The 27,815-nt window shown below is 40.4% G+C and overlaps 1 protein-coding gene and 1 long non-coding RNA gene across 8 annotated transcripts in view; both read right to left on the bottom strand.

Moving 5' to 3' along the window:
• The window catches only part of SYNE2 (spectrin repeat containing nuclear envelope protein 2), a 325,741-nt gene that overhangs the window by 231,057 nt on the left and 66,869 nt on the right, over positions 1-27,815 (bottom strand). For all 7 annotated transcript variants that reach the window (XM_034992810.1, XM_034992812.1, XM_034992813.1 and 4 more), the window contains exons 3-9: positions 15,291-15,352; positions 13,998-14,093; positions 13,821-13,898; positions 13,640-13,732; positions 10,472-10,653; positions 6,510-6,706; positions 176-276 (exon numbers count right to left, since the gene is read on the bottom strand). In XM_034992810.1, the coding sequence (XP_034848701.1) occupies positions 176-276; positions 6,510-6,706; positions 10,472-10,653; positions 13,640-13,732; positions 13,821-13,898; positions 13,998-14,093; positions 15,291-15,352 (809 nt within the window). The remainder of the gene's footprint in view (positions 1-175; positions 277-6,509; positions 6,707-10,471; positions 10,654-13,639; positions 13,733-13,820; positions 13,899-13,997; positions 14,094-15,290; positions 15,353-27,815) is intronic.
• Positions 8,552-10,457, bottom strand: LOC118002392. The gene is made up of 2 exons (XR_004677038.1): positions 10,237-10,457; positions 8,552-10,006 (listed from the first exon to the last, which is right to left on the bottom strand). It is a non-coding gene; the product is annotated as an uncharacterized LOC118002392 (long non-coding RNA).

The following is a 27,815-nucleotide window of genomic DNA, read 5'->3' on the forward strand; positions in this document are numbered from 1 at the left end:
CGAGCAGGGAGCCCGATGCGGGACTCGATCCCGGGACTCCAGGATCACGACCTGAGCCGAAGACAGTCGCTCAACCGACTGAGCCACCCAGGCGCCCTTGTACCTCAGTTTTAAAAATTAAGCCACTAGTAGGGTACAACAAAAATGCTCTTGAGTCATACTCATAAGGACATACCTGAGCTTTATCTCCAGTCTCCGCTGCATCCTTCGAATACTGCAGAAATTGCGCCACATAGGTCATGATTGACTTTTCGTCAGGATTCACAACGTCCACATCTGCAAGAGGTGCCACACTGTCAATCAGCTATAGATGCGATTTACTGTAACGACTACACAAGAACCGCCTCTGCCGTAAGACAGCCTTGAAATGAACCAAAGTAGTTAACCGGCCGCGCAATCTTTGGTCGGCGGCCCTTGCTCCAAGTCCGCGCGGTGGCTCAGAGCTTAGATCCACAGGCAAACAGAGCTGAGTGGAATCCTGCTGGTAGCACACGCACAGCCTCAGTTTCCACCTTACATGTTGTCCGTGTAAGGCCCTCAGTAGGGAGGGTGGAAAGGGGACAATACAGCCTTCCTCCTTCCAGAGACACGATACGGAAACTCCTCCAGGAGAGGAAAGTGTAGGAACACAGAGCAACTGGACTCCATTCCTGTCACACCGGTCCCAGCAAGTGTTCAGTGAAGCATTTCCAAAAGCATATGTTGGGGCGCCTGGGCGGCTCAGTCGGTTAAGCATCTACCTTCGGCTCAGGTCATGATCCCGGGGTCCTGGGATCGAGCCCCACATCGGGCTCCCTGCTCAATGGGGATCCTGCTTCTCTCTCTCCCTTCCCCTCTGCCTGTCACTCTCCCTGCTTATGTTCTCTCTCTTTCTGACAGACAAAAGCATACGTTGTATGGCAGACTTACTCAAGACATCCGCAAGATTTTATTTGTTCATTCGTGGAACAAATATATTTACTGAGAGCCTTCTGTGGGTCAATCCTTGTGGTGCATTAACGAAGTCCATGGTGAAATAAATTTGGAAAATGCTGAATTAAACAAAGTAAAAATATTATAAATTCCTTAAGTGCAGAACTTCTCCAGACTTATATTAAATTAGGTAGATCACAAAATCACAAAGAAGCGATCAATACACTACAGACAAAATGAACACATAATTTTGGGATGTCTTTTAGTATGTTGCCAAAACAACTAGGAAGATACTGAAAAGGAAATCTTCTGGGCGCCTGGGTGGCTCAGATGGTTAAGCGTCTGCCTTCGGCTCAGGTCATGATCTCAGGGTCCTGGGATCGAGTCCCGCATCGGGCTCCCTGCTCCTTGGGAGCCTGCTTCTCCCTCTGCCTCTCATGAATAAAAAAAAAAAAGAAAAGAAAAGGAAATCTTCTGTGTTTATTTATTAATTCAGTTAAAATAAATTCATCAAATATTTATAGAGAGTCAACAAATGCAGATCACAAGCAAGATAGGTAAGGCCGAGTTCTTGCCCTTAGGAGCTGTATGTTTCATCACTTTATTCATTCAACAAGGGGATGCTAGACACTTGAGTAGATGCTAGATACCTTAACACATTATCTGCCCCTCAAGGAGCTTACTGTTAGGAGAAAAACAAACAACAAACGAATATAACACATTATGCATGCTTTAGCAAATGTGTTTACTGGGCCCAATGACTGTTCTAAGTAGGCTGAGGAAGAACATGAATCTAATCTACATCCAAATAATAAAAGTCGAGACAGTAAACATACAAAAGGTATCAATAAAAAGGTAGGGGTGGAGTTTCAATAAAGGAAGCATCCCTAAGAACTGAGTTATTCTTTAACCGAAAAAAAAGTATAAGTAGAAAAGTAAAAGTATGGGACGCCTGGCTGGCTCAGTTGGCTATGCATCTGCCTTGGGCCCAGGTCACGATCCCAGGATCCTGGATTGAGTCCCGCATGGGGCTCCTTGCTCAGCAGGAAGCCTGGTTCTCCTTCTGCCTGCTCCTCCCTCTGCCTGCTCCCCCTGCTTGAGCTCTCTTTCTCTCTCTCTCTCTCACAAATAAAATCTTTTTTAAAAAAGTAAATCAAGAGATACATAAAATAATTAGACTGACTTAACTAGATGTTTCTTTTTAAAAACTTTGTTGTAGAGGCGCCTGGGTGGCTCAGTCATTAAGTGTCTGCCTTCGGCTCAGTTCATGATCCCAGGGTCCTGGGATCGAGCCCCACATCGGGCTCCCTGCTCAGCAGGAAGTCTGCTTCTCCCTCTCCCACTCCCCCTGCTTGTGTTCCCTCTCTCGCCATGTCTCATTCTGTCAAATAAATAAATAAAATCTTAAAAAAAATAAAAATGAAAACTTTATTGTATATACAGCTATGCATTGTGATTAAATGTTTTAATAAAATTGTCAAAAGATAATTATCTTATTCAAATATGACAAAAGAATTTGGTTTGCATAAATAATCATGATGTACTTAACATTTTAAGCTATCATTTAAGCCATTTAAAATGAATTATCGGCAATCATTTATACAGTGGAAATTTGCCTTTTTATACTGTCTATTACATTATTTGCCTAGTTATTTTCACATACTGAACCAGAGAAAATACTTTATACTAATAAAGATTTAGAGAATCACAGTAGGAGAAAAGTACTAAAAAAAAAAAGAAAAGAAAAGAAAAGAAAGAAACCCAGTAATCAGAAAAGGGGATAGAACAAAACATGAGGAAAAACAAAGAAAAGAAAAAAAGATAATGAAAAGCCAAAAAGGAAAGAGAAAAGACAAAGAAAGGAAGAAATGGGAAGGAAGGAAAAACAAGGAGAGGAAAGTTAACAAGAAGAATTAATAATAAGCCACCTGAAACTAACATAATGACAAACTTAATATATAAAAATTTGGAATCATTAGGCTAACTCTTACGTAGAAATATCCCCTAATTCAACTGAGGCCCAAGAAGGCTAAGAATCAAAGCAATGAGCACAGTTAGCTCCCAGATCTTAGCCTCTAATGCCATTCTCCAACCAGCGCTCCTTGGAGAGAGGGCTGATCGCAGGCCTGGGGTAGGAAATGTACAAGGTGAGCCTGGGGCATCCTGTAGTGCCAGAAAATAAGGATGTGCTCAAAAACAACAAGGAAACACCACATGGATGGGGCTATGTCAAAGAAGCACAGGAGCTAGCTGAAAGAGCTCCCAGGGGCTAAAAAACTTTGAGCTGAAAAAATCTTTTTTAATTTGAGAAATAAAACAAAGTAATATTAGATTACAACCCAAAGTATAAAACAAAATGTCCATAAACCCATACTGATATAAATCAATGGTTGGATAAATGAATAAATGCGGGAGAGAACAGACATAACTCCTGCAAAAGAAGTGTAAACAATTTACGTAGATAACCTGCCCTCGAGGAGAGTGAGCATAACCCTCCTATTTTCGGGCTATGCACAGTGACTTCCCTCCAAAGAGAACACAGGAAGAGGGAAACAAAAACTAGCTTCACAAGGGAGAAACCTGACAAAGCCAGGTGATCAAGTTAACATCACCAGTGATATAATGTTGACAGCATGTTCCCCTGATACGATGTGATAAGAATGGCACTTTACAACTCTGTGGTCTTCCTCCAAAGAACCCATAACCCTAATCTAATAAGAGAAAAGACATAACACAAATCCAGGAAAGGGGTACTCTACAATATACACGACCAGTAATCCTCAAAACTGTCAGGTCATCAAAACAAAAAGCTCTAAGAAACTGTCACAGTCAACAGCAGTCAAAAAAGATGTGAAAACTCAATGTAAGGTAGAATTCTGGATGGAATCCTAAAAAGAAAAAGAGCATCAGGGGAAAACTAAAGAAACGTGAATAAAGTATAAAAATATATCAATTTTGGTTCATTAATGATAACAAATGTATTGTACTAATATGTCAACAATAGGGAAAACTTCATGGGAACTTACTAGATCTTCTTTCCAATTTTTCTGTAAACCTAAAACTGTTCTAAAACATAAGGCCTATTAAAAACAAAAGGAATGAAGTCCTGATAGATGCTGCCACAGAGATAAGCTTTGAAAAGATTATGCTAAGGTAAAGAAGACAGTCACAAAAGACTACGTTTATGTGAAATGTCCAGACTTGGTAAATCTATAGAAAGAGAAAGAATTAGTGGTTGCCAGGGCTGGGTGCGTGTGTGCGTGCATGCATGCGTGTGTGTGTGTGTTGTGTGTGTGTGTGTGTGGGTGTGTCTTAGAGGCTGGAAGAGGTGGGGAGAGATAGGGATGGATTGCTAATGGGATGGGGTTTATTTTTGGAATGATGCAAAGGTTCTAAAATTGATAATGATGATTGTTGCAAAATTTCACCAATATACTAAAAAACTATTGAATTGTACACTTAAATGGGTAAATTGTATGGAATGTGAATGACATCACAATAAAGCCGTATACAACCAAAAAGTTAAGTGACAAAGCCACAATCACTTAGTGGTATGTTGGAGCCAAATGGCTCAGCTTGAGAGAGCTGATTATTGGATTTTCAGCACTTTTATAAGCTGGTTGTTAAACATAGCCAGCATTAAAAATTAAATTGTATAAACACACAATCAAAAAAATATATTAGAGGCGCCTGGGTGGCTCAGATGGTTAAGCGTCTGCCTTCAGCTCAGTTAATGATCCCGGGGTCCTAGGATGGAGCCCCATGTCGGGGCTCAGCGGGGAGCCTGCTTCTCCCTCTCCTCCCCTCTCACTCATGCTATCTCTTGCTATCTCTGTCACTATCTCTGTCTCTCTCTCAAATAAATAAAATCCTAAAAAAAAAAAATATATATATATAAAGGTAATAGATACTTAAAACTCACTACTTCCCTACTATTTTAACTACATTTTACTATTACCTATGCTCTTGAGGTTATTTACCTCTATTGTACTTGTATGATAGAAAAAATAATACCTAATGGTGTGTTAGGGTTGCACATCTTTTCCTACTCTGCATTCAGTGACTTCTCACTGGAATCAGCCGTGGTGGTAATGTTGAAACCTCACAAACACACACAAATCAGCAAATGCGGGCTTGATTTCTTGTTTTGTTGATTATGAAGAAAGGGATGGAGAAAATGTTAATAATGCAAGTTAAACTTAAAAGTAGGTCTTGTTTATTTTATTTTTTTTTAAGATTTTTTATTTATTTATTTGACAGAGAGAGACACAGCGATAGAGGGAACACAAACAGGGGGAGTGGGAGAGGGAGAAGCAGGCTTCCCGCCAAACAGGGAGCCCGATGCAGGGCTCGATCCCAGGACCTGAGCCGAAGGCAGACGCTTAACCAACTGATCCACCCAGGCACCCCAAAAGTATGTCCTGTTTAGAGCTGTTAAATTGCACACAGTGCAAAAAAATTGAGGAAATATTCTTCCAGGACTGACTCAGCAAAAAACTCATTCACGTTGTTGAAGAACAAATGAAGTTGTGACAGACTTCTTTGCTGTCGTACTTACTCATGATCCTAAAGGAAATTATCCACTAACATTCATGTCAGAACTATACATGTCCAGCAGCTACAACCATAAGTTGGGGGCAGATGGGTATAGGAGTTTGGTGAAAATCAACAAAAGTATTTTGGGGTTATATGGAATTTATAATAAAGTGTAACATATATGTTATTATTATTGAAACTATGTGCTGTATGTGCTTTATATTAGTACTATTTGTAATAACAGACCTGTATATGTATATACACACATACTCGTGCACACACATACGTTGTTTTGTAGAGCCGGTCACACATTTACCTACACACCCCTGGTTATAGATCTGAGACTAGAATTCGTATCTCTTAATCTGTTAGTTCATTATAATCTTCACTAATCCTACATACCTCTTTTATGACCTTACTAGGATTTTTAACAAGCTTCGGTAGAAACAATCCAACCCAAAGTAAAGTGCTTTTCCAAAGAAGTCAATCATGTGCTCGCCTTGGCAGCACATATACCAAAGAAGTAAATCACTTTAATCTTAATTTTATGAAGTTCACATAATTATCTCTTCGAATGTAACCAGTACTTAGGATTTTGCTGTCGTTGTTCACAATCCAACACAATGTATTGAGCATAATCATGGCAAAGCGGAGCCTGCCACAGAGGGAGAAACAGAAAAGGCAGTTTCTATCCCCATGGGAGGTCAGCTTTACTGAGGGGGAGGGAGTGGAGAGGAGAAATTTGTTCACTCAATGGATTTACTTGAGAGATTTTGGAACAGAATAACAGAATCAAGGGAACGCAATATAGAACACAATGAAAGAAAATTAAGACAAAGACTCAAATTATTCCCAATAACAGCACTCTTTGCTTTCAGCTGTCATGTCATTACGGAGGTTAACAAATAGGTAGGAATTCCTAATTTCATGAAATTTAATAGAGTTTAAGTTTAACCCCTTAGGACTAAAACATAATGCCGTTTTGTTCATTTATATATAGATACCATTTTCAAACCAACTTCCCACTGGACATTGTTTTGAAAAGAAAGAAGTTTCTTTACCTTCTGGTTCTAGCAATTTGGGGATTTTAAATTCACGTTCTGCAATTCTGAAGGCCTCTTTCAGATTGTCTTTGTTGGATCTTTGCTTCACACTCCTCATGTCAATTAGGTCTGGTCGCAAGGCATGAATGACAGCCAAAAAAGCCATCCCATTTCTCCAGCTTGACTTAAAATCCGTCACATTGACGGACTCACACCTATCACAATAGGACAAAAACATGATAAATACTATTTAAAAGAATTTATCAAAGCACATCCACTACATTCAATAGTAATTAAAACCAATTTCAGTGAATCAAATAAATCATTCTAGGAAAATATTTTATTTTAATCTGGTAGTCAGATGAAAGTAAAATGCCAAGTTTAATACCACAGAACACTGGTTCTCAAAGTATGGCCCCGGGACCAGCAGCAGCAACATCACCTGGGCTGCAAGGGCTAGAAATACAAATTCTCAGTCAGGCCCAACTGCAAACATACTGCATCAAACTCCACAGGTAGATCAGAGGTCTGTGTCTTTAAAAGCCCTCCATGTGACAAGTTTAATGCTCTCCATTCAACAGTCTGTTGGCTCAAGACTGACTTTAGACCCCTACATGGAGTTACGTTCCTTTCTCCAGAGGAAACAATTTTCTTTCTCGTTATAGCAAATCAAATGATAGACTGTGGCACATCAATGGCTGGCAGCTCACTGGAGAGATAGACCTTGCCACTCCTCTGCTTAAAACCAGTCATCGCAGATGAACAGATAAACAAAATGTGGGTTATACATACATGCAACGGAATATTATTCAGCCCTAAATAGGAAGGACATTCTGACACATCTTACAACATGGATGAACCCTGAAGATGTTATGCGGAGTGAAAGAAGTCAGTCACAAAGAGGCAAATCCTACATGATGTCACTCATTTAAGGTACCTGCGGCAGCGATTTCACAGACCAAGAAAGTAGACCCCTGGCTATCAGGGGCTGGGGGGAGAAGGAGGATGAAGGGGGGGAGTTTGAGTTTCACCAGATGAAAACAGTTCTGGAGACGGATGGTGGTGATAGTTACATAACAACGTATTAATGCCACCCAACTATACACTTAAAAATGGTTAAAATGGTACATTTTATGATATGTATCTTTTACTACAATAAAAAAAATTATGAAAAAAAACCCCACCCCTGTCATAGCTTGTCAGAATAACACTCCTCACTCAAGGCCTAGCACGATCTGGCCCCTGCTTACCGCTCCCACCCGTGCATCTCCCCTCTTACGATCTTGCTGCAACCCTGGCTTCCTTCCTCTTCCTCAAGAAGAGGATGCTCTTTGTAATCCTTCTTTGTGGATGCTCTTTCTCCTATATCTTCATACACCCGAAGCCTTCTCCTTCAGGCCTCAGCTCAAAGGGCTCCTCCTCAGAAAGGCACTCCACAACCACCTCAGATAAAGGCCACCCTCCCACCCTTGACATTCTCAATCATCGTAAGTCCTTCCTGACCTTATTGCCAATTGCAGTTATCATATCGGTCATCTGCTATGGGCACAAGCCTCTGGAGAGCAAGGGCCTTGTCTTTCTTGTCTATCACGGTAGACTCATCCCCAACCGGTGTCTAGCATATAAAGATGCTTAATATATATATTTCAAACCCCTCCATCAATCACTCCTCTGTATTTGACAAGTCAGTGTCTTATACTATAGGAGTACAGATGCATACAAAATGTGGGAAACATTCCAGAACAACTATAGTGTCCTTTAATATCTCATAAAAAAACACAAGGAAATTCAGTGGACTAATTTGAGGTATGAATCAAATGATAAAAACTCCTGGAGAAACAGCTTCAGACAACATGGGCTTTTCCTGAATCCCTTGGGGAAAAATGCCTAAACTATGACTATGATAAACTAGATAGTATTCAGCGAATTTTGTCTTGTTTAACAAATACGAGGTCCATACTGTGTCTAGAAAGTGTTCTAAATATCTTTAAAAAAAATTCTTACAATACACATAATAAGCCTATGAAGTGTTAGTACTATCCACATTTTTATGACTGAGGGAGCTCAAACACAAAGAGATGAAGGATCTGAAGTCACCAGTTAGAAAGTGCTGGGAGCCAGGACTCAAACCCAGGATTCCAGCTTCAGCTTGTGTGTTTAGATATTAAGCAAAACTAGCTAAAGGGCTGAGGGCTGGGGCCGAGGTCAGGGGAGAGTGGGGATCAGAAGAGCCAAGTGCTGACCAGCAGCCTCCGCCCTCAGTAAAGCACCAGGCTGCAAGGTCAGCTCTGCACTGAGGAGTGGACGCCAATCCCACAAGCACCTGCTGCCAGGTGTGAGAGACGGTGTAAAGTTAGGGCTCCAGAGTGATCGGCAGGATCTAACCTCATTTAGAAGTTACAAACAGGGGCCCAATTCATCTCCTTCAAAAATAAGAAAATACAACATATTTCTTCCACCTTGGTCTTACTATAGTCTAGAACTCAGTTGAGTTCCAGAGAATTACAGAATGCGGAAATAAAAGTTACTTAATAATACCACCAGTGATGGCCAAAACGAGGATAACCTCCTGATGAATTACTTAAGAATGATTTACTACATCTTGGTAAGTTTAGCATAGCTCACAGTTGAAAAGCAAGGAAAGACACAGAGAAAAGATCAACTGCTAAAATATTTGAACTTTGAAATGGTTTGAAACTTATTTATGGATAAATGAAACAAGTCTGAATATGATATGATAATGCTTTTCACGCATGCTGTATTTTGGATTAAAAAATTTAGAAAACTAAAGTAAAATGGTCTCTCTAAGATTCAAGAAAAAGTTCATTTGATATACCTAAAACCTCATAAGATATGCATGTTTTTTTGTCCCTTGCAAAATGCAAAGGGTGAATGATAACTAAAGAAAGGTAAGGCTGAAGGCAGAAATTAGCGTCCTAGCCTCTCATTGGGAAGAAGTTACTCAGAAGCCCGCCATTTGAGAGGTCTTAGCAACATATTTATGCCTCTATTTATCCAGACAATGCTACGATGTGACAAGGAATGCCTTTTGAACTCCACAGCTCATCTCATGGTAAGTTCTTCTGCATCCTAACTCCTTATTTTTCCTGAATCCCATCCCAGCACGTGAGTAAAATTAAAGAGTAAATGCCTCCCTAGCACACAAAAAAACCCTTTTCCTTGTAAAACAGAATTTCTGAGCACTACCTTCCTTTCATCATCCCCACTCTTTAAAAACACTCCTATTTTTCTGGCTTCTGTTCCCTAATTGAGCTACAGAATTCTAAACAATGGGGACTGTGATCTTTTAATGTAGTCATATACAGCTCCAAGAGATAATTTTGTGTGTTGATTATTATTCCTTCATTTGTTCATTCATTCATTCAATACACATTTATGGGCATCTGCCATGAACTCACATTAGGCTAGGTTCTGGGGACACACGGTCAATAAAGATGTAGTCCTGACTTTTAAAGAGTTCCTATTGTGGTAAAATGTTTGGGATTTAAATCCACCTCCCAGGGGCGCCTGGGTGGCTCAGTTGGTTAAGCAACTGCCTTCGGCTCAGGTCATGATCCTGGAGTCCCAGGATCGAGTCCCGCATCGGGCTCCCTGCTCGGCAGGGAGTCTGCTTCTCCCTCTGACTCTCCCCCCTCTCATGTACTCGCTCTCTCTCATTCTCTCTCTCTCAAATAAATAAATAAAATCTTTAAAAAAAAAAAAAAAAAAAAAAAAATAAATCCACCTCCCAGAGGCATAGGGGAATTATGCCTAAAGAAAAGATATTTAAAGACTACTCTATTTCTACACAATAACAGCCCACCTAAGGAGGTTGGTGAGCATTTGCCTTTGGGGAGACGAAAGTGTTCAGGTGGGTGTTCCACCCAGTCGGCCTGATTTTCAGACCGGGAGTCAATAACGCTGTGTTGGTGGGTCAGGCTGCCCTGTGTGTCCCCCTGTAGTCATAGCAAACAACTTACGGGGCACACTGCTCCTGAGCCCACAAGAGAAGAGCCTTCTTTGCAGACATCTGCCATCTTTCTTGGGCTCTGGAGCATTTCTTAGCTGGAGGACTTGAGGTAGGAGACGAGTCAGCCACACTCACGCTGTCCAGGGAAGGCTGATTGTAATTGCAAGAAAGAGACCGGGCAAGCTCCTCAATCTAAGGGAGACATAATCATAGTCAACACATACAAATCATAAGTTAGCGACATTGAGGCAAAACCTTCAGCCAAAACAAGACCTAAAAAGTATCCGATAACAGTGAAAGGTTACTCATAGTGAAATAAGCACTAGACAAATCCTTAAATAATAGCATTTGTCACTCAGGCTACACTTAGTGGACTTGGGTCACTCCTTGCCCTAATTCAGGCAATGTGTTCCACCTTGAGGGCAAGCGTCTATTCAACCCCCTAAAGTGCTTACAGAGCAATTCGCAGCTACTCAACACCTGTCACTCAAAATTGAATTGAACTCACTTGAGATGCTAGGCTAGAGTATCTTCCAAGAGACTGGGTCAATTAAAATGCATCCTTGATTATAAACCATTAAGAAACAAATATACATACAGAAAAAATAGTCAAATACATGAGAGCTAAGTCCCAAGAAAGAAAAAAAAAATGCCTTTAAGTATGTGGAAAATAACCTCATTTGTCATTTATGAAAGCTAAACGTATACAGCAAGAGGACAGTTTCTTCATTTATAACACAGGCAAAAAAATTTTTAAGTTAACATCAAGTGATGGTATCCTCTAGTAAGAGTATGAAAAAATGGATTTTTACATTTTGCAGGTAAGCACACAAGTTGGTTCAGACTTTTTGGAAGGCAGTAAGATAATACCTATGGGAAACTTTAAAAGATCAATCTACAAACACAGTAGCAAGTATTATTGAGAAAAGTACACTTCGTAATAATTAACAGATCTACCAGACAACCAGTAATAGTAGATGTGACCAACACAATTAACAAACTTGATCTGATTGGCATACCCCATTGTACCTAAAATGGCAGAATCAACATTCTTTTCAAATCCACATAAAATTGTTACCAAAATTGACGATGCTGAGTCATAAAGCAAGCTTCAGCATTTTGAAGAACTAAAATCATTCAGATGATATTCTCTGACCACACTTAAATTAAGCTAGGAATCAGTAACAAAGATATAACAAAATCCCCAAATGTCTGGGTATTAAGCAATAGAATGTTATAGAACCCAGAGGTCAAATAAGAAATCATAGTGAAAATAAAATATTTTGAACAGAGCAATAACAAAAATATTGTATTCATGGATTAAACAATGCAATATTTTAAAGATGTCAACTTTTTCCAAATTATACACTCAATGCAATCCTCGTTAAAATTCCAACAGATTGCATGCATGCAAATTAACAAGTTATCTATAAAATTTATATGAATATCAAATCAACATGTTGTATACCTTAAACTTACACAGTGGTATATGTCAATTACATCTCAATTAAAAAAACTATATGAGAATGCAAAGAGCAAAGAATAAACAAGATAATCCTAAAGAACAAGTTGGACACTATCAGATATGGAGACTTTCTATATAGCTATAGAAATTGATATAGTATAGTACTGGTTCCAAGGATAAATAATGGAACAGAAATGACAATGTGACGATGGAGCCACACATATATGGTTACTTGATTTTTTTATTTACTGACACTACAATACACTAGGAAAATGATGGTCTTTTCAATACGTGGCATTGGGTCAACCGGGTAGCCATACGGAAAAAAACAATCTTGATTGCTTTAACGTAACATACTCAAAAAAATCCATTCTCGAAAGATTGTAGATCTAAATGTAAAATGTGAAAAAATTAAGTTTTTAGAATTGTGCTGTCCAGTATAATAGTCACTAGCCACATGTGGCTATTTAATTTAAATTAATTAAATAAAATTTAAAATTTAGTTCCTCGGTCATACTAGCCACATTTCAAGTGTTCAATGGCCACAAGCGACTAATGGCTATGTCTTGAACCGTGCAGCCACAGAACATTTCCATCATTGCAGAAAGCCCTTTTGGACAGAACTATTCAAGAAAATAGCGTAAGAGAGTATCTCCATGATGTTGACAAAGGGAAAGATTTCTTTACAGGACATAAAAAGGACTAGCCATCAAAAAAATTTGGTTTTCAGGGTGCCTGGGTGGCTCAGTCCATTACGCGTCTGCCTTCAGCTCAGGTCATGATCCCAGGGTCCTGGGATCAAGCCCCACATCGAGCTCCCTGCTCAGCTGAGAGTCTGTTTCTCCCTTTCTCTCTCCCTCTGCCTCTCCCCTGCTCATGCTCTCCCTCTCTCTCAAATAAATAAAAATTTTTTTAAAAAATCTTAAAAAAAAAATTTGGTTTTCATTATCCTCATGTGTTATTATTCTACTATAACTCCAAATATAGCTATCCAGAAATCATATATAGTCTTATTTTACATGTTTTAAATTTTATACAAATTAGTTATGTTATTTTCTAGTTTTTATAAAATAAGCATTTGTTTCCCACATAATTTTTCAAATTATTTTCAAAGTAATTATGGAAATATAGAACATGCAACTTTTTTAGGTAGTTGCAGAAAACCTGCACTAACTCAGAATCTCGAAGAAGATATTTATGAGTCACAAGTACCATGAAGTCAGGGCTATAACTGTCTTTGCTGTTTTCTTGGTGTCCTAGCAAAAAAGCTAGCGATAGCAGGTGTTCAAATATATCTGTGGAATGAAATTAATCTATGCGTCATTCTTGGGACAGGACTTTGTGGGATTATTAGATTGAACAAGGGTCCTCAAAACTGGGAGATTCTACAAAGTTTAGTGGGTTAGTTTTCAAAAATTTACTCCAGAAGCTTTCTACTATCTTCTGCCAGAGTAAGTAAACAATAATAAGCAAAATTTTATCATGGCAGGTTCTATTCAGACGGGTGCTGATATCATGGATAATTTAAGATATTATAATTCAGCATTCAATTTTCAACCGCAAAATAACATAAATGGCCAAAGGTCTACCTGTCAAGATTTCCAGAGTGTCCTGTTTCTGGAAGAAACTCAGGACTGAATCTTATTGCGTTACACTTATTTCATACTGCAGTGATCAGAACAGAAATAACTTCCACATCATCAAACTACTTACATGAAAGTGCAGTATAATTGTCCAAATTAGGCCAAGAATAATGGATGGGTTTCCATCTATAATATCAGTAACATGAATATTTATTAGCTTGATCTGGAAAAGAAGAAATGCGGGTTAAAAGGAGAACACATTTCATAGCGTTCATTTCTCCTGTGAATCTTCAGATGAGATTCATACTCACTGATCGGTTTTTTAGGAATGTCAGGGCATGCTCTATGTTGATTCTACACTGGAAGGTATTCGATCCTTTGTCTCGAGGCTATGAAATTCAAGCAAAATATATTACTTAGAACCTTGTAAAAAAAAAAACAACTTGTAGATCAACAAAAGGTTTTTTAATGTCATTTAAAAAGCTTACCAACTGTTGTCCTGAGAGTACCTCCAACAGGTCCAAGAGAACATGCCCCTTTTTAATGTCTGCAAACAGGTCTGAGACAACCGAGGGAGGAGTGCGCTTCAAAAGGTCACAAGAAAAACACTCATTCAAACGTTGGCCCAAAAACATAATACATTTAAGAATCCCATAAATGGGCTTCGTGGCTTCACAAAAGCTAAAACTCGGTAGTGATTTTTTAGTTAGCGGAATGATAGAGAACACAAAACATTCTATATCAAAGCATGATAAGAGAAGTAGTGAACCTAATTTATCTCGTGGCAGATTTCCAGTAACACAGGGCGCCTGGGTGGCTCAGTCGGTTAAGCGACTGCCTTTGGCTCAGGTCATGATCCCGGAGTCCCGGGATCGAGTCCCGCATCGGGCTCCCTGCTCGGCAGGGGGTCTGCTTCTCCCTCTGCCCTCTTTCCTCTCGTGCTCTGTCTCTCATTCTCTCTCTCTCAAATAAATAAATAAAAAATCTGTTATAAATAAATCTTTAAAAAAAAAAAAAAATCTCCAGTAACACAACACTCCTGTAGCTTTCAGGGAGAGCTGAAAACCCGTGCATGGAGGCGGCATTAAAGGCATTCAAAATCAGCCAGTAGTGACCTATTTGGGGAGTAGATTACATTTCTGGAGTGATCTGTTTATGAATTTACCCTTCCTGGAATTGCACTGGGCAGGGATGGGTAACCGGGTAGGAGAGGCTCACTCGTTTTGTATCTGGGTTATTCCAGGCACTTGGCGTCACTGAGAGACAGGATGGCACAGTGATTAAGATCAAGGCCTCTGGATCCAGACTGCCTGGATTTGTATCCCAGCACTATCACTTACAAGTAGTGTGACCTTGGGCAAGTCACATAACTTCTTTGTACCTTAGTTTCCTTGTTTTTTAAACAGGAATAACACTATCTGATGGGGATGTTATAAGGTCTCGTAAATGTGACGCAAACTGACGCCATTTAAAAGAGCTTAGGACAGTGTTTTTAACATGTAACACTCCATACATATGAATCATTATTATTTTTTATTATCATTATTATATTTGATTTTAAAAAAAGCTGTTGTTGCTTTAAATATTTTTATAGCACTGTCTCCCATATCCTTAACAAAAGTGTCTCTTTTTTGTGTTGGGAGAGAATAACGAACACATCTAAACAAGATCAAGGTGACTTCAGCACATTCTTTCAACCTTGCCATTTGGGGGACCCAAAGCGATGGAAGGAGGAGTAACTTAAATATATTTGTAGCTTTATCTGCTCTTTTTTTCCTCACCTTTGCCAGCTGTGAGTTGATCCAGCAGGTGAAGGTTTTCTTCTGAGTGTCTTCCTGTTGAACTATTGAAAAAGGACAACAGCAGTTACAAAATGAGAAGCCTCAGAAACCTTTTAAATATGTCAAAGCTTCAAAGGTCTAAACCTCTGGGGATGTGCGTGTATTCCACAACTTTTCCAGCTTTCTAGGATTTGGTCTAGATTTCAGATGTTTGTTCAAGGAGTGCTTTGGAAATAGCATGTTGATACGAGATATTTTTTATCGCTGCAGGTTAGCTGAGAAGAGACGATGATTTTTAATAGCGTTTACCGACAAAAAGCACTAAAAGTCCCCACGTGACCTTGACTGTGCAGCCTGAGGAACTGTGAGGAGAGAGAAGACCTCCCCACCCAAAAGCGCTCTCAGTCCAAGCGAAAGCCATACGGATTTAAAGACAAACCCCAGAACAGCTGAAGACATTTAAAAAGGCTCACAAAATTGTGGGCAGTTCAGTCTTGACACAGTATTTACCCTGGAGGCTATGTTGCCACTGAGCTCACGGTAAGTGAGCTGCAATTAGAGCTGGAGGTCTGATCCTGGGCTCGAATCCTGCCTCTGTTACCAAGTGGCGGGGTAACAGCTTTTCCTCATGGAATAAGGTAGTAAGCCCTGGCCTCCAGAGACTGGAAATGATTCACTTGAGAAGTGCCCACTTTTACTCTTGCTAACAGGAAAGGAGACAAGGGGAAGATCTGAACACTCTAGGTATGTCTTCCCTTCCTCGGAGCGCAGGAGCAGGCCCTACAGCAACACCACGCTCCCCACTGGCCTTCGACCCCATAGGCTTCAGCAGCCATGTCAACTCTGCACACCGGGACTGAGTTTCCACTTCCCCGGATGTCCTCACCTGGCTGGCCCCCCAGGTAAGGACAGACACCCCACCCCTCCCTGGGCCCAACGCTCACAGTCTTGTCACCACCATCTACCTCGAGGTCACCAGGTCTCATCCGAGCCCACACGCGCACACACGCACACACACGCCCCGGGCTCTCGGGTTCCCCTCCATTCTCTCGCTCTGATTTAAGTAAGATTCTGCACATGCCTCTGTTTTTCTCATCTCCCACCTCTCCTTAAAACCTTTCCACGGATGATGAACCCGTAGTACACCATCCGCAAAATCCCGTATCCAAACCCTCTCTGGCACGGTCGCCTCTCTGCTCTGACTGAAAACTGGCCCGCTTGAGTGCTGGCTCTGCGTTCTCTTACGTAAGCCCCTTGGACCATGGGGGCCTTGCTCCTTGCTGCTACTTCCAGATCATTCTCCACTCTCTTTGTCCCCGAAGCACTCCAGCTTTGACTCTCATGTCATCAGACCGTGCCCACTGTTAAAGAGTCATCTACGGGCCTCTGTCCATTCCTCATCATTTCTCAAAGATTTAGTTCCTTACCCACTGTCCTCTCTCCAATACAACTCCTAATTCTTGGCAATTTCAACATACATACTGATGAAGCGCCCAAGCTCCTGGTCCCTCCGTTTTATTCTTCTTCTCCAATAAACTTGTCTTCTGCTCTGCTTCAATCACTGACTGTCATGGTCATACCCCACATCTTATCATTACTGATAACTGCAGCTTCTCACAGTCTTGATTTTGTGCATCTCTGAATGACAACCCCTAGCTGTTCAGTTCCTTCCCTCGAGCGCCCCCACTCCAACAATCCTTGCTGTCCATTGGCAACTCCAGCCATTGATTCTGCCAGCTTTGTGCTGTCCTTCGCCCTCACTGATATCCTTCCTCCTCCCATCCTTTTCCAGCTGCTCCCTCATTGAAGTCACCCTGAATCCAGGTCATCAATGACCCCCGCCCCCTTCGACTAGAACCAATGGTCGATTCTCAGCCTTCACCTTTCTGGACCGTACACTCTTGGTTTTTCTCCTGCCTCATAAGCTGGCTTCTCTCTTTCCCCTACACATCATATCCAGTGCCTTGGGAAATACTCTTCAGTCCCCCTTCAGAATATATTCAGGATATGACCACTTCTCACCACCCCTCACCTGGATTACTGCCCTAGATCCCTAACAGGTCTCCCTCCTTCCAGTCTTGCCCTCAAAATACTCTTCTCAAGCAACAGCCAGAGTGATGTTGCTCAAATGTTACCTCAGGCCAGGACACTCCTCTGCTCACAATCCTTCAAGGGCTCCTCACCTCACTCCTTAAAATGGCTGCAAGGCTGACACCCATGCCCTTTGCTCATCCCCCTGGCTCATTCCACTCCTGCCACTCTGGCCTCCCTGTTTTTCCCAAACTCCCTAGAAACAGTCCCACTTTAGGGCTTTGCCCTAACTGTCCTTTCTCCCAGGAATGCTCTTATTACAGATATCCCCACAAGCCTAATTCCCACCCTATTTAAAGCTGTAACACCTCCACTCCTGCTTCCCTTTGTTTGCTCTTATTTTTTCCTACAGCACTTACCACCTTCTAACATCCTACGTAAGTTATATATGTTGTATGTTTATTATTTAATGTCTTGCTCTTCTCCCAACAGAATATAAGCCCCACACAGACAAAGCTGTTTTGTCTATGATCTATTCCAAGTGCCTAGAGGAACCTGGCCCAGAATAGACTCTAAAGAAACATTTGCCAGAATAATAATAGTTTCATTAATAATATTAAATTGATTGAAATTAATAATAAAACTAAATTATAATTAAAATTAATAAGTGATAATTTCACTGATTATTATTAGTGATGTTTTATTTACTATACCAAGATGGCCAAATCTACCTTTATGTGTTTATATTCTTTTTTTTTTAATTGTCTGATCTATCTTCTAATACATTTTCTTTGACCCCTTCCACTCTCCTTTATTAATCTCTAGCTACCACAGTTATAATAGACTGGTATTGTTGGCATGAGATCTAATTGGAGTTCTTAAAAAATTTTTAATCTGATGGGAGTTCAGGTTGAGGAACTGAAGAGAATCTGAGTAAATGTATTTTGGGGTGTTTACAATCCTGGCTGATTAGAGATTAAAGATGCACTTAGCCTCATTGGATTTTTTTCTTATCTTTTTAAATCCACTTCATTTTTCTGTATTACCAGCTTAAATTAGTTATAGCCCAGTGATTTACACAGTACAGGGTCCTCAATAATTGTTAGCTGAACTGAATTGAGTTCTGGCAAGCCAACCAGATACTGTAGGCTTTTGAAAGTTATTTGTTTTATATAAACAAAAGAATTACAAAGAACCACAATTCTGTCCTATAGTTCAAAATGTTACGACATCTTCTAGAATCTTTGAGATACATTTTCATTGCTTTTTCTCCTAGTGTCAGTAGATGTTTCAACAATATTTTTAAACATGTATTTAAACATTTAAACAAAAATTGTACTGAAGGTTAATTTTGCTCAATAGAAAAAAAACTAGAGAACAGTTTTATGATCCCAGGATCAAGTTACCAGCACACAATGTACATTAATCAAGGCCATGGATAAAAGCAGGGAGGGACCTATCCATTATTGTAACAATAAAGCAGAAATCCAAAACAAACGAACAAACAAAACAAAGATGACTCTTCCTATCCTTAAGGGACCAAGAGAGATTTTTCTTTCTAGGTGATAAAGTGTGAAAAAGAAACCAATCAGGAATACTGCTAGGTCCAGGAGAGAAGAGTCTGCCCTTACTTTAGGAGAGTTACATGGCGGGAGAAGGAAGGGGGACGGACATCTGTGGAAGGTGGGTAAAATCATCTTGCAAAGGGTAAACTGAGTACAGAAAGAGCTTTGTGTGCCCCAGAGGAGTTTCAGTATTCCGCATCCACCTGGAAACCCCAGTCATTCCAAACTATTTCCAGATAATATGAGGGATCATTTCATTTTCGTGCGATGTTAGACAAAAAGGGTCTTGGTATTGAGCAAACAGGAATGAACTTTCCTAGGCTGAGAAAACAGGCAGGGAAACCAGGACTCTAACTGGATTGTTCAAACTGGGTGCACCTAATCTAATCCGAGGTTGGACTGACATATATCCCGACATGGACATAAACTTAAACTGAAAACGATCAAAACTTTTCCAACGAAAACCCTAAGTTATTCTTGTCCTAATTTGATAAAATCTAATAGAAACCAGGGGGAAAACAAAAAGAGAAGCAGCCAGAACAAATCCCCATCGGTGCTCTCCAGTTTAGCAAAGGAAACAAAGCCCAAATGAAATCTTCAGAAAAGGAATTAGAAAAGAAACTTCACGGCTTTTAACGAACTCATTGTCCGCATTTAGAGAACAACTCGTCATCCTGGAAATCAGAACCCTTCAAATGCAACAAGGACCCTTTGCTGAACGGCAAACAAAGATGTCCCAAGTACAATTAAACACCTTTGCAACAGCTGAATTAAATGGTTTAGTATGTGCCATTTTATTTATCCCTTGACACACTTTTCTCACATTTTCATACTGTCTTATCCCTGAAAAGCGGTATTAATTCAACAGGAACCAGAGCCAAATAGCTCACCCTATGGCAGGATAAGTAACCATTTGTTCTTTTCAAAGGCTGACCCATTGGGAAAAAAATAATTGAGAACCAACTGCTTTAAAGCAACTTAATTTGAGTGGGTGAGATTTTTTTTTTTTTTTAACTGCCAGATTTTATTTTGTAATTTCTGGGGTAAGTTTCTAGTAAAATAATAAAACGCTTCTCAAAATGGCACATAGAGAGAATAGAATCAGCACCTGTTAGGGATAAAAAAAGCAAAAGAATTAAAAAGAATAATAAAATCTATTCTAATGATGGATTTCTCTGTAAAACGCCAAGGAATGGAGAATGAAAAAGTCTCTATCCTGATTTTTAAGGCAAATAAGAAATATGGATAATGTAGAAGAATGTAGCCAGTGAATTTTACTCAGGCCCGTGTAGATATCCGTGACTATCATTCTTGGAAAATATCTGACTGAATTTGAGAAGCAAGACAGAGCAGGCGAAGGTTTTCTCTAGATGTCATTACCATAAAAATACATTTAATCCCCGAGTTTGTTCTTATTCAATCTGCCCTTTGTGAGCTGGCATCACATACCCTTAGCTGGAAGGCACCTTTAAATGAAAACAAACTGAGTTAAGCTCAGTTAAGAAGTATGGATTTTAAATTCATTATAAGGTTCCCAGGAAAACTACTGTGGCTACTACTAGGGAGCAGCAAGACCCAGCCACACCAGAGTTCATCTAAAATGTTGACTCCCCCAAAATTAATTAATCAATTAATTAATTGATTGATTAATTAATTAAAATTTTGACTCCAGCAGTCCTCCCCCAGAGTAGGAGTTCAAAAGCGGTTACCTCAGACATGAGAATCCCCAGTTTACGTTTTCACTCAAACACAGAGCAATGCGTTATTACAATGTGGCTTATCCAAGAATGTCCTCTCCTGCCTGAGTTCACTGAGGACGCTTTGCAATCTCCTTCTATCCAGGAATTTCTCCTTCTCTTTCTCTTATTGGGTTATTGTTAACAGTTTTACTGCACTTGGCTCCAGATTCATTCTTTTGATCTGTCACTCTGCTCATTAAAATCTTTTGATCATTCCTTAATTCCTTAGCGAATAAATTCTAAATTCTTAGCCTAACATTCTAGGTCATTCATAGTTTGGCTCCAATCTAATTTCCCTGACTCATCTCCCATGACTTCCCTACTCATATCCTACTTTTCTAGCAAACTGGAAATCTACAGTTCCCCAGTTAAGTTTCACTCAAAAAAAAGTTTTCACTTTTTTCTGCATTGCCATGCTATGTATCCTCTGGAATGGCCAATCCTTCACATCTCCCTCTGGATTTATAAAAATCCCAGCATCCAGCACGATGTACATGGTGGGCATTCAACAGACACCTGTTAAAATAAGACATACTCCGTTCAAATGCCCCCCTTCCTAAAGAGAAATAGATATAATCTCTTCTGGTTCTAGTCTCCCACAATACTTTATTGGATTTTTTTTTCTTATTGTTATTAGAAAGTGATATACAATACTCATAAAACATTTTTCCAAGCAGTACTCAAAATGAAAAGTTAACCTCACTTCCCTCAAACCTCCCATTTTCCTTTCCCAGAGACAACATTAATTAACAGTTTCCTGTGCATCCTTCTAGACAGATTAAATATAAAGAACATAAATTCTAAAAGGGCAAGGATTTGTTTGGGTTGGTCACTGGGTCACTAGCTTTCAGAATACTATCTCACAAGTAGGAGGCACTCAGCCAGTATTTGTGGAATGAATGTATGTATATGTAATTTAAATGAATATACATCATAGCTTCATTTTTTAAGTTGATAATTCAAGATTTAGTTATACTAAAGTTAAAAAGCATCTGCTAAGCTATAAGAAATATTTTAAAAGGAGATCATAACCCTTCCAAATTACCAGAAAGTAAGAAGAAAATATCTGGCCAATAAAAAGAACATTTGTGTTCTTATGTGCTGATATGGATATATTCTTAATTGAAAAAAAGGAAGTTGTAAAATAGTATGTTGACTCCTATTTTATCTGTATTTTTTTTTTAAAGATTTTATTTTTAAGTAATTTCTACACCCAACGTGGGGCTCGAACTTACAACCCTGAGATAAAGAGTCACGTGCTCTACCGACTGAGCCAGCCAGGCGCCCCTCTATTTGTATTTTTATTAAAGGATAGCTGTATGTATGGCCCAACAGCCTACTTCTATCTTATGATAATTACCATTTGCTGCTCATATACTATAGTCACGTAAGGGCGTGTGGTTTCTCTCCTACTCAATGTATGAACCTTAAACATTTATGCTTTTGTGGTTTTGCTTCCCCTTAGCACAGTACCCTGTAGATAAGAAGTACTCAATAAATATTTGCTGACTGAAAGACTTAGTATTAAGAGTATGGAGGATCAAACTGTCTTACTGTATGGAGAAGAAGAATTTACTGACAACAGTTACTAGGCCTATGTCTTATCCTAACCCCTGGATGATTTCTTTCTTTGGTGAATAAATTGCCTTGAACAAAAGGGCAGGTACTATAGTGAGACCTTGTTGCCATTCCTTAAAACAACACTGCCAACTCACTGTCTGCTGGGACAGAAATGGTAAGGATAGGGCTCCTGGGTGGCTCAGTCGTTAAGCGTCTACCTTCGGCTCAGGTCATGGTCCCAGGGTCCTGGGATCAAGTCCCGCCTCGGGCTCCCTGCTCAGCGGGAAGCCTGCTTCTCTCTCTCCCACTCCCCCTGCTTGTGTTCCCTCTCTCGCTGTGTCTCTCTCTGTCAAATAAATTTTAAAAATCTTAAAAAAAAAAAAAAAAAGAAATGGTAAGGATAACTAAATTCGAAAAATAATGCAACATGTTTTAGCCATGTGTCCCAACAGCTGTCTCAAAGAATCTTAATCAAGCTGTTACCGAATAGAAAGGGAACTAAAAATAATAAGGCCACCTCTTCTATTGTTTCTCATGGAGATGATAATAAACAGAAATAAATGAAGAAACAAAGGGAATAAAAGCACACAGGCATGCACAATCAAAATAAGAAAAGCCTAAAATATTTGAAGAATAAACAGGAAAAGGTGTGTCACTGAACTACAAAAGGGGAAACTATTAACTAACAAGAAAAGCAGGGGGACAATTTACTACACATTTCCTTGCAACCAACCATAAGCAAACAAACAAGCCAGCAAGAACGAAAAATAAATAGTACCAAGACTGAGATCTTGCTTATTGAATGAGAAGAGCTGAATTTAGAAGGTAACTCCTGACTAACAAAACTCATAAGCACAGCATGCAACCATATCTCAATCTGAACACTTTTTTTTTTTAAGATTTATTTATTTGAGGGCGCCTGGGTGGCTCAGTTGGTTAAGCGACTGCCTTCGGCTCAGGTCATGATCCTGGAGTCCCGGGATCGAGTCCCACATCGGGCTCCCTGCTCGGCGGGGAGTCTGCTTCTCCCTCTGACCCTCCCCCCTCTCATGCTCTCTGTCTCTCATTCTCTCTCTCGCAAATAAATAAAAAATCTTAAAAAAAAAAAAAGATTTATTTATTTGAGAGAGAGAGAGAGAGAGAATGGAGGGAGGGGCAGAATCTCAGGCAGACTCCCCACTGAGCGCGGAGCCCAACACAGGGCTCCAATCCCTCCACCCATGAGATTATGACCTGAGCTGAAAACAGGAGTCAGACGCTTAACCCACTGAGCCACCCAGGTGCCCCCTCAACACTCTTTTATGTCAATATTCTCCCCTGGAGAATCTGTGCTGGCACTACAGAAAAAACAGCACCCCCCCATCAGACTCAGCATTCCAGGACTAAAATCACACCCTCCCTTCTTCCCTCCCTCTCCCCTCACCTGTCCTCACCAGAGTTTCCACCTCAGAGATTTAACACCACCATCCTTCATCATCCCCAAGTACAGCCTACTACAAATCAGGCCAAATTTGCTCCCGTGTAGCTTTGGTATCCTCTTCTTCCTATACCACTAGGCTCCCCTTGCTCTCCTGCCCCATCTGCCATCAGCCACGGCCTGTTCCTCCCATGGCCAGCCAGATCTGCTCTGCTCCCTTCAATCCATTCCCCGCTTTAACCAGTAGATCTAACCTTCTTCCCCCTTCCACTTTGATGGTTTATCTCAATAAAGCTGTTCCCAAAAAATATGAGAGAATATCTGTGAGATTATTTGATTAACATGTGCCTTCTCATTAGCCTACTGGCTCCATGAGAGCCTGGGTCTGATTTTGCTTCTCATTTTGCCTGCAGCATCTACCACATGTGGTAGGAATTCAGAAAATGTTTGTTGAATGAATAGTTAAATGGCTGCAGGAGAAGGGAGTGAGGTTTCGTGGCTATATTTCCCCAATGTAGAGATTTAAAGATTTTTTTTTTTTTTTAAGATTTTATTTATTTACTTGGCAGAGAGATAGAGAAAGCACAAGTAGACCGAATGGCAGGCAGAGGGGAGGGAGAAGCAGACTCTCCGCTGAGCAGGGAGCCCGATGCGGGGCTCGATCCCAGGACCCTGGGATCATGACCTGAGCCAAGGGCAGCCGCTTAACTGACTGAACCACCCAGGCGCCCCGCCCAATGTAGAGGTTTAAATACTGAATTTATTGGGGAAATATGTGACATACAACAAATGATTTCTACTTTGGGCCTCAGTGTGCGCAATCCAGCCTCTTCGTGTCGCCACATGAGCGAACCACACCCTGTGCAACACCTGAGATTCTCACACTGAAGCTTTTGTTTCCAGCCTCCCTGAAACATAGCTCCTGGCTCTCTACGTAAGAACACCTTGTATTTCTAGCACATGCAAATGAGCCCACAATACAGATAAAATGCCTAGAATTTGGGGTGCTATTTGCTCTCCTCTTTCTCACCCTCTTCTAACTCATCTGAGTTGCTAGATAAATATTTGTGGAATGAATAAATCAAAGAAATGACTCCATTTCTTTCAACACATATTTCTTACTCCTTACTACCTTTCATCTACTATATAAAACTGAGTGCTTTTCTTTTGAAAATCATGTGTGAGCCTGAGCCCTGACTTCTGAGCACAAAAGAACCAGACCACATTGAAGTGATCTGTGCTGTGATTACAAATCTAGGATTCTTACACTTTTGAATGCCAGCAAACTACTCAGGGTCATTGTTTGAGTTCAGAGTTCTAGGTCCCAACTCCCAGAGTCTCTGATTCAAGGGAATCACACAGCTCACTTTGAGAAACATCTCTGTAACTGGACTGATTTACATGTGTGACTTATTCTTGAGACAACACAAGGGAACAGGAAAGGCTTAGCAAAAATAGTGAGGAAATCATAAACTCTGAGATATTCATATAATGTAACAATATAAATCTATGATAATATATGGGTATCCTAAGACACACTTAAAGGGGCTCAGAAGGCTTGCTGAACCAACTTGTGTCTAGGAGTAAGTAGGAATTCAGGGTAAGGAATAATGACATCATTTCATTAAAGCCGTCCAATGAAGAGGTCGGGTAGGCATTTTGCGAATGAGAAAACTGTAGCTCCCAGAAGATGAAGGATTTTTAATCACTCATTCAATAAACACTTATTGAAAGTGCCCTGTGTCCTATATACTATGCTCTAGATCTTACATCCAGTAGAGGAGATTCAAATCCAGATGTGTCTGATACCAAAATCCATGTTCTTTTCGTCATAATTAAAACTCAGCTGAAATATTGGATCCATGGCCCCTCCAGCTTACCACCCTATCTCTCTCCCCTACATTAAACCCAAATTTCTTGAAAGTATTGTCTACACTGGTTGTCTTCATTCACCTCCTTACCTACCACTCACTTCTAAACTCATTAAAAGAAAACTAGCTTTGATCCCAACCACTCCATCTAATTCTCAGCAAGGCTACCACTGCTTAACCCCATGGGTACTTCTCAGAACATACTGGATCTCTTGAAACTTCTGATGCTGTTTACTACTCTCTCCTTCTTGAAACATTCTCCTTCTTTGGTTTCCATGATATCACACTCACCTGGTTTTCTTCCTACTTCTAGTGACGCCCCTTCCCAGATTCTGTTATAAGCTTGTTTTCCTTTTCTATCTCTGTAATGTTCTCTTTTTCTAGATAGTTTCATCTACTCCATAGGAACAAATTACTATTTATATACTAATGACTTCCAAATCTTTCTCATCAGCCCAGGTATCTGCTTCTCTTGAGCTTCGTGGATATCCCCACTTAGTTATTCCATAGACACTTCAAACTCAACATTGCCAGAAGGGAGTTCGTCATCTCTAACCAACTCCCTCGCCCACTAATGGTGTTCTCCTACATTTTTTTTTTCAGTGAATGGTTCCATCATCCACTCTTCTGCCTAAGAATAAACATGAATCATCTTTAATATTTCCCTCACCTCCCTCTCCCATACCCAATCAAAAAGGCCTAATGATTACTTCACTAAAACTAAAAATAAAATTTAAGAATTTAAAACCCTGAAAATTGTACCGATTAGATATCTCTTGATACCTATCTCTCTCCATCCTCACAAGCACCTCCTATATCAGGACACCATTAGCTCTCAGCTGAACCGCCATGACAGACTTCAACAGGTCATTCTGTCTCCACATTCACTCCCATAAGACCACACCCCACACTGCAGCCTGGTGATTTCTAAAACCAGTTCTGAATATGTCTCCACTCACAACCCTTCTATCACTTCTCCTTGGTCTTCGGAAACAACTCAAACCCCTATATATTCCCATGACCTTTTACAGCCTCATCTCTTACATTTTCCTTCAAACTGTAATCCTCGGTCTCACTGAGCATCCATTTCCTTGAATGTGCCATGCTGCCACCACTGCCTGGAGTGCTCTCCTCATCTCTATCCTGTTCATGTGCTAACATACTTTAGGTCTAAACTTAGAAATCACTTCCTTACGGGAAGCCTTCCCTGCCCCCCAAGACTGGTGGGTGCCCCTACTCTGTACTCCCAGAGTACCATGTCTTCTCTCTCCTGCAGTACACCCATATCATCCTGTATTAGTCTATGCACTTGCTGTCTCCCTGTACTCAGAAGGTACATTGTAGGACAGCACATTCCATGTGTCATCCCATGTATTCAGTACAGTGTCTTGTACACCATAGGCGTTCAATAGCACTTGTCAAATAATGAAAGAACAAATAAATGAACTGGGATCTAAGGATAAATTAACCTATACTTAGAAAAACAAATAATGGAGTAGTATCTCTTACCTTAAAAAATTCCTACGTCTTGCTTCAACAAGGACGCTATCTCCGCTACCCTTCGCAGCAAAATTTCTTCAAGGTGTTGACTAAGTCATTGTTTCTACTTCCTCACCTCTAGTCTCTCCTCCACCCACTCCAATCAGGCTCTGTCTCCACCACCTGAGTCGTGACTAACCCTGTTAAAGCCACCAACTAACTCTATGAGTCCAATCCACTGGCCATTTCTCTTCAATACAGTTGACATTACCCCCTTCTCTTTTTTTTTTTTTTTTAAGATTTTATTTATTTATTTGAGAGATAGTGAGAGAGCAAGAGCGGGGAGAGGGGCAGAGGGAGAGGGACAAGCAGACTCCCCAGTGAGAAAGGAGCCTGACATAGGGCTCGATCCCAGGACCCTGAGATCATGACCTCAGCCAAAGGCAGACACTTAACCTACTGAGCCACCAGGCACCCCTCCCCCCTTCTGGAAATATCTTCATCTAGAAGTTTCCATGCCATTACACTGACCTAGTTTGCCTTCTTTGGCCTTAGCTACTCCTTCTCGGTGTCCCTTGCTTTTCTTCCTCTTCCGCTTTACCTCTAAACACTGAAAGATCCAGGATGCCTGGGTGGCTTAGTTGGTTAAACATCTGCCTTCGGCTCAGATCATGATCCCAGAGTCCTGGGATCGAGTCCCACATCAGGCTCCTTGCTCAGCGGGAAGCCTGTTTCTCCCTCTACCTACTCCTCCCCTGCTTGTGCTCTCTCTCTAGCAAATACATAAATAAAATCTTAAAAAAAAAAAATAAACACTGAAAGATCCAAAAGGTCTGCTCTAGCTACACACTCCAAGGGTGATC

This window comes from Mirounga leonina, unplaced genomic scaffold (assembly GCF_011800145.1).
Source record: "Mirounga leonina isolate KUSES-001 unplaced genomic scaffold, KU_Mleo_1.0 Mir_82, whole genome shotgun sequence".
Classification (NCBI taxonomy): domain Eukaryota; kingdom Metazoa; phylum Chordata; class Mammalia; order Carnivora; family Phocidae; genus Mirounga; species Mirounga leonina.